The 7,774-nt window shown below is 38.1% G+C and overlaps 1 protein-coding gene across 1 annotated transcript in view; it reads right to left on the bottom strand.

Moving 5' to 3' along the window:
• Positions 1-4,008: 4,008 nt before the first annotated feature.
• Positions 4,009-7,774, bottom strand: part of PRKG2 (protein kinase cGMP-dependent 2) — a gene marked incomplete at its 3' end in the record, with an annotated part of 15,073 nt that continues 11,307 nt past the window's right edge. The window contains exons 8-13 of the mRNA XM_079534087.1: positions 7,272-7,413; positions 6,612-6,775; positions 6,173-6,295; positions 5,785-5,847; positions 4,960-5,026; positions 4,009-4,104 (exon numbers count right to left, since the gene is read on the bottom strand). Coding sequence (XP_079390213.1) covers positions 4,009-4,104; positions 4,960-5,026; positions 5,785-5,847; positions 6,173-6,295; positions 6,612-6,775; positions 7,272-7,413 — 655 coding nt within the window. The remainder of the gene's footprint in view (positions 4,105-4,959; positions 5,027-5,784; positions 5,848-6,172; positions 6,296-6,611; positions 6,776-7,271; positions 7,414-7,774) is intronic.

Below are 7,774 nucleotides of genomic sequence, written 5' to 3'. Positions count from 1 at the left end.
AGAACTGCCTCTCCACACCTAATCAATATGGTCATCTTCACCTCTGTCACACAGTGCCTCTTTTTTTCTTTTTCTTCTGCCATGTTTTGCTGTGTTCCTAGGATAAATAGGAGGTCCTTTCTGTGCCTTCCATGTCATAGATGATCTATTGTTGGAAGGAGAGATGCACCACTGAAGGTAAAACATTGCTTTCCAATAGCTTTCCAATAGAAAGCACTGAGGTACAGCATTCTTTTGCCCACCAGCGTTGTGGCATGTTGTCTTAGCAAGAAGGCTGTCAGCTGTGCCTTGTTCCCGAAGATGGCACTTATCTTCCTTTGTACTACTTTTTTTTTTTTTTTTAAATGGAAATGAATTTGCATTCCTAGCTGTATGTATTAATGTGTATTTCTATAGCAATTTCTATCCTTATAACAAACTTCATCTTGAAGTGCATGTAGTTTCCATGGGATATCCATGTGTGTGACGATAGCTGTGCAGTAAGTGCATGGCTGCATGACGAATGTTCTGAACATTCATATTATCTTGTTTTTTTATTGTAGATTCTAGCACAATTTTTTCACTTAAAATTAAGGTTTTGTATAGAAAAGCTATGTACAGTGCTTGGTCTCATTAGCAAGCTGTTAATTACGCGAGCCTTCTGCAATGATCAAGAATGTATTGATCTTTAAAATGAGCACTTTACTTCCCAATAAACTTTTGTATCATCTGCAAAGCTAAAACTGTTTCCTGACTTGGTCACTGTGTACCAGCAGCTGAAGACGCGTTTTTGACAGGGTTTTCCTTTGGCAAGCAGCATGTTAATTCATGCCTGACAAACAGAGGGAGAATGAGATTTTTTGAGAGGATGCATTCATGTTGTTCTTAAAGACATTTCAGGGAGCTTGCAGTGACGTGAATTTCAGTTTCTTTTAAAGACTATTGGGCTACTGGAATAAAAAAACCTAGTAAGGTTAGGCCAGAGTGACGAATGCAAAAGTATTTCATGTGGTACTGATGAACATGGTCAATGAACATGATAGTGATGGGGTGGGAGGTTGGACGTGGTGAGATTAGAGACTTTCTCCAGCCTTAAGGATTCTATGATTCGGTGGAAAAAAAAATGGGACAACACACTATACTTACTCATAACATAGCTATGTTTAAATGCTATACTAAGCTTATTATTTGTAACCTTATAACCTATTTTCTATCTGCTCTGGGAGCCAATGAGAATGCTTGATAAAGAAACACAGATTTAGTGTGACTGTCTCATGTAATTGAGGAACGTTCCTTTTTCAAATATATTTTTAAACTGGTGAAGCCAATTTTATGGGGTAAGCATCAAAATAAGATTATTTTTCCAATACCGCTGAATCTGTTGGTACTGGATTTTCTTCTGAGTGAGAGACATGCTGACAGCTGGACTTCATTATCTTGGAGGTCCTGTCCAACTTCAATGATTCTCCGAGAGGGCAAGGTGTTGATGGGTTGATACTTGGACTAGATGATCTTAGAGCTCATTTCCAACTTCAGTGATTTTGCTGTGTGGAATGAGACTGTAAAAAGGCACTGTCCTACCCATTGCACTGCAAGCTTATTATTTTATTTGCACGCACTGCAAGTTAAACAAGCAACTCGATTGCTTCATAAACAAAACATCCTCTTGTTCCATAGACTTAATTGCTAACTGCAACGAACAGTGCACTCACTTAAAAAATGATATATATATTCATTGTTATGTATCTCAAGGAAAACTACCTATAGATACGATGAAAAAATACATTCAAAATCTTTTTATAAAATCTGACTCAATATTCTTTTGACTATCATAAAAACATGTATGAGAAACAGACAGAGACACACAGAAACACACATCCACAACATCTACTCTTGCCTAAATCCTGAAATGAAAATCTGCTTTTTGGTGGTAATAAGTGAAGCTGCTGAAAGAGACTAACGCACTAGTCCTAGCTTAAAGCCTCCAATCCATCCTCTTTGACCTGATTATTTTCCAATGGAAAGGACTCTGCTGCCTTTACTTGGGCTGAATGCTGTACAAAATATTTAAATTGATCTTCTGTCAAAGAAAATCAATCTGTCTGACTGTTCAACAAGAAAAAATATTTGTTAACGTGGAACAAATCAATTAGCCTACACACTGTAATACATCAGTTCAAGCATTTCTTGTTACCTACAATTTTTAATGAAAGCATTTTGTTAAATTTCTGCCCAAAACAGCCAAATGAGTGTTCCCCTACAGCACATTCTGCAGTTCATCAGGCAGAGATTCAGAGAAGAGCAATTCCTCCTCAAAACAAAACACACATTCGTCATCAAATACAGCCCCAGCTCCCTACGCTTTAACTAAGGGTAAACAGTAGCTTGACACTGACCTCAGAAGTGGAAGATCCGATTCTTTCATTCATCAAAAATGGGGAAAATGGACAGCCTCAGTGGCAGACCCTTCTTTGCCCAGTTGGATAGGTCATAACCAGTCAGCCAATGTCAGTTAAGAAGCCCTGAGCACACGTCACAAGTTTCCTAGGAGGTTTTTCCATCGAGCACGTGAAATGCAGTGTGCCATGGCAGTTTAAATATCTTAATTTAGGTTAAGAACAAATTTCTATCAAGGGCTACAGCTGCACTGATGCAAGAATACCAGCATGATCCCCAGGAAGATGCCATGCCCTCATAGCAGGGCGCAAGAGAGTTCTATGTTTAATTCATGAGCACTCCACACCCAACTGCATTTATCATCCAATCAACATTTCAAAAGAACTCTTCTGTTCTAATAATACAGACGTTAAGCATCTACAAATTCATATAGAGAAAAGTGTCATGATATATTGTAATTATGCAAATAGCTGACTGAAAAAATTAATTCCTGGGGTCACAGGATCATGGGAGGTCTCCATTCCAACTCAGAGAAGGGTCAACACTGAGTCCAAATTGAGTTGCTTAAGTCTCTGCCTGATCATGTCCTGAAAACCTGCAAGGAGATTGTAAAGCTCATCTGGGATATTAGTTCACTGGGAAACACCAAGTCAGCAGCTGTCCTTTTTTCATTTATGCCTACCACCCACGTGTATCCATATCTTGTGATAGCAAGTGGGACATCAAAATGAGTGTGAGTTTTAGCATTGATGTTTCAGCAAATTTCATAATTACAGCAAAATACCAATGAAAGAAAAATATCATTGAAAATATATTTGAAGGACAAAATATTCTGTACTTACATATTTCTTCTTGCAAGATAAATACTTTTTTTCTATCTATTTTAGCTTCACGCTACATAAAAGCACAACATTTTAAGATGCAGACATAGTTCTCTGAAGCAGTTATACCAGTCTGCTTCTCCAGGAAAAATCTATTATGCATTTACCTAGTTCCCAGCTGGATTTCCATTTGACCTGTTGTACCGTGTTCCACATAATCAACCTGGTGCAGAACTAAACAGATAGAGAGGCAGTTTCCACACTGATACCCTTTAAACTGCAGCATCAAGTCAAATCAGTCTTGTAGAAAAAGTCTTCTACATGCTTCTGGATCAATGCAGGACTGCCCATTACTGGAAAGAGCAAAACGCACAGTAAACTCGTTATAAAATGAAAAATAAATGCCTGTAGTGTCAGGTATTGACAAATTCCACAAAGTTATGGGCCCATAATCTTCATTCTCTCTGTTCAAAATAAAGACGTGTGGCAACCTTGTTGATATCAAAATATGCTAGTAAAATTCCCAAAGGCAAAACCATGCATCCCATCCATAGTGTCAGAAAATGCTCATAGAGATATTGCGTATTCAAAAAAGATTCAGGTTGCATCTGCATGCTTTTGTTATAAGGAGATGCATACAGAATTTGGTGCAATATCCAAACAAGTTCTGGTTGCTGTACTGTCATCTATTCTCCAAGGAGCGTAATATTTTTCAATAACATCATGTACTTTGGTTTTAAGCAAGAAACACAAGAACGGCTTTAGAACTGATGCCCATGAGTCTCTATAGATGTTCTGGAAGAAAAAGGTGTCAGAAATCCTTGTCCCAACCAGAAAGTTCGTCTGGAGGCATTCCCTCTTCAGGTGGATAGCTGTCAAAGTAGCTGTAATCAGTTGGTCCAGATAACTGTGGCATTAAAAATAAAACAGATGGTTATTTCAGAAGTCAATTTTTGAAATTCTCTCTATTCATTAGACATAATTTATATTGCTACCAGTGTAGGAATGAAAGGCCAACATGATATGGATCCTTTCTTTCAATGGATGAAATTTTGTATTCTTTAAAAGCTAAAGTAACAGCAATTAACTTGTACAACAGCGTAAGGCCATTAGCCTCCTGATACAAAAACACTCCCCCAATACTACAAAATCCTAGATGTCACCCAAAGCTCTCTAAAGTTAATAAGACTGGGCCACACTAAGTAAATCTTTGATTCAAATTTGTTTAAGATCCATATCTACATCCATGAGGTAAGTTCTCAAAGTTAGATCCCAGAGTTATTAAGTTTAACCCATAGTGAGTTTCAGAGTGCCTACACTCAATCTATTTTCATATCACACCAAAGATAAATGGGCCATTTAAAGCACAAATCTTCTTCAATGATGTGCTGTCATAGCATAAAATACACGTTTGTATTGTGCACAGTCATGTGACAGTGCATCTTAACAATCTTAACACTCGTCTCAGAAAGTACATTTTTTTCACTATTCATCAATAAATCATCACCATTTATTCTAATAATGATTAAAATCTAATGTAAAATACACAGGCAGAATAGCATTTCATTTATCTAATTGAATTTAAGTTAAGTGTTGCCTGGATATATCCTTTCTTCCTTCAATTTTCAGTGAACTGGAGAGTTATAATAATGGATGTCCATCTCTAGGAAATTTTGCACTTGTCCTCTGCTGTTTCTCTGCAGAGAAACGCTTCACAATTGTGTTAGTAAAGCCTTATGAAATTGAACACCAAAGCCAATACCTCTCTTTTTAAAGGTGATGCTAATTTCCTCAATTTCAGACCATCCCAGTTAAAGCCATTCAACCACCTGATCAAAAAGAAATGGGAGATTATAGAGACAGAGATCGAGAAAAAGAAGCCTGTTAGCTTCTGTTAGAAGAATGATATTGTTAAAAACTTAAACACATGCAAGCAAGGGTTCTAAACCATTTCACATGACAACTGCCCACGTGGCCACAAGGTTGTGAGAAGGGGGAAACTTGAGGATTGTTGTAAGTACAGCCATGCAAAGATGTGCATGCCCTGTGGAACTCAGCCTCCTTTTAAGGACATGAGAAAATAGACACCCATAGAAGAGTCAAAGCACTTCTTTTCCCAGGCACAAACTGCAGGACTATTAGAAATCACTCAGATGAAAAAAAAAAAGCAGGAAATGTCTAATCCACTGTGAACTTTCTTCATTAAAAGGAAGAGGATATAAAGCTAACACTCTTAAGTCCTGCTCTTAAAGAACAACTGTTTGGTTTTAGATCAAAGAGTCAGAAGGTCTAAAAGGGTAGACATGAATTCTACTGGCACTGACTTCTCATTAATTAACCTAATCCAACTTTGATGTCACTAACCTGTGACAAACAAACAAACAAAACAGTAACCAGGGTGTTTCTAGCTGAGTTTTTGTTTATAGTGTTGCCTGCTGTAGTAGCATAGATATGCACAGGAATATCTCTTTTGCAAACTCCCTGGAAGTGCCTGAAGCCTTGCAAGATTCTGAACTGAGCTCTAAAATATTAAATGTTTTTTCCAATTGAGAAGCACTTTTTCTTCTTGGCAGCCTCTTTCACTTACCTGTGCTTCTTAATGTCATTGATCCCATTCCTCAGATTGCCTAATCTTTCTGTTGGGTTCTGCCTTTAAAAAGAAAGAAAAAAAAAACATAACGATTGAAAAAACATTCTTATTTTTGGGTAAGAGCATTTATATGTCCTAACTGCTTGCACTGAACAGTTCTGCAAGGAGGAAGCTTGCATACAAAATGTAGTTACATTGAGAGACAAAGAAGTTACTCCCTGCTCCTTTCTTCTGAGTATGGTAAAATGTTCCAGGAAGCCATGACCACATCACAGTGCTGTGAGGAGTAGCTAAATGAAGTTGAAAGGAACTTAGCAGTCTGATCTTTATCTTAAATAGCTGAACCTGTCTATACCCAGGCTCTGTCACAAAGCATCAATCCTACCTGCAGAGTCTGCGGATCAAATCCTCAGGCCGCCTTGTTATTGTTCTAGGAAAATCCAATTTCTCAATGCCTTTTAGAATCAAATTATATGTTGTCATCTGATCAGCCCCAGAGAATGGTGGGCTGGAAAAAGAAAGCACACTGTTGTATGGAATGGCTCAGAGCAAATATTTGAGAACACGGAAAAAACCCAGCCATTTTCCTGCTTCGACAACCTGTGTTTCAGCCTGTTTGAAATGCCTGAAAGGTGTGAAACTGAGAAACTGCCAGTAGGAATCAAGGATACTGCATGATCACTTGTGTATAAGAGACAAGAAGACATACCATTTTGCAAGTCATTCCTATTTACTCTGAGAAGAATAACAAGGTGTTTATTTTACAAACAACCTTCTTAAAAAGAAAATAAATGGAGAAAGAACTTGGAGTAGGGGGCACTTACCTGCCAGTAAGGAGTTCATACACAAGAATCCCAAGGGACCAAAAATCCACACTGAAGTCATGGCCCTTACTCAGGATGACTTCTGGAGCAACATACTCAGGGGTTCCACAGAACGTCCAGGTTTTCTGCCCTGATCCGATCTTTTTTGCAAATCCAAAATCAACCTGATCAAAACCAATAGATGCTGCATAACGAAGAGGTTACTGGGAAGCTTTAGGGTCTTCACTGCTTCCACACCTCCTGCAGAGATCTCACAGTCAGCAGTTTATAGCTAAACAATTACAGTGTTGTTGTGAAGGAGAAAGAAGTAATGCTACTGGATCACTGAATGCTACAGGATAATCCCATTTGTTCTCATGAGTAATTTCCCAAATGATTTTCCTTCTGGGTAGAACAACCCATGCTTTTCTTGAGGACACAAGGCTTACAACCCACGGAAAAAGGTGGGTTGCTTATAATCCTCTGAACAGATGTCTGAAGCTCTCTAAAGAGCACTGTACTTCTACTTTTAATGTCAGTCCAATCAGGCAAGAGCTGTTTGTTGTGTTCCCTCTCAACTGAAATAATGTAGAGCCTGTGACTACTTGAGGCTGCACCTGGAAGTGTGGATCCTGCCTTTACATTAACAGCACCTGGGTACAAGATAATAGTGCATCTTACCAATTTTATATATCCTTCAGCATCCAAAATTAAGTTTTCTGGCTTCAAGTCTCTGTAGACAATTTCTATGTGATGTAGATAGTCCAAAGCCTCTGTCACACATCCAACACAGAACTTTGTAGTGGGTTCATCAAAGCTGCCTCTGAAAGAAAATCATTATCCATGCAGACAAAATCAACTTCTAAAAGTACCTCACTCATTAGCCAGATAGCATGTAACACCCAGAATGCTAACAACTGCTTTTGCACTGGCGTTCAGAATGTCACTTGTGGTTGAAAATGAATCTTTTCATGGGACAGTGTTTGAATCATTGGATCTTGTATGTCACTTAGCCTGTTTTGAATATTTTCATTGATACATCATCTCCCACTGCAAATATAAAAGTCTAGACAGGCTTAAATGCATAACAGTATCCACTGACTGTGAAATGTAGCCACTGAATAATAACAGAGCCAAATGACAGCACAATTTAAAAGAAAAAAATTGAGAACTAAGAAAAAATG

This window comes from Tetrao urogallus (genome assembly GCF_951394365.1).
Source record: "Tetrao urogallus genome assembly, chromosome: 4".
Lineage (NCBI taxonomy): Eukaryota > Metazoa > Chordata > Aves > Galliformes > Phasianidae > Tetrao > Tetrao urogallus.
The sequence above is the reverse complement of the archived record's forward strand: the minus strand, read 5'-3'. Positions and strand labels throughout refer to the sequence as shown.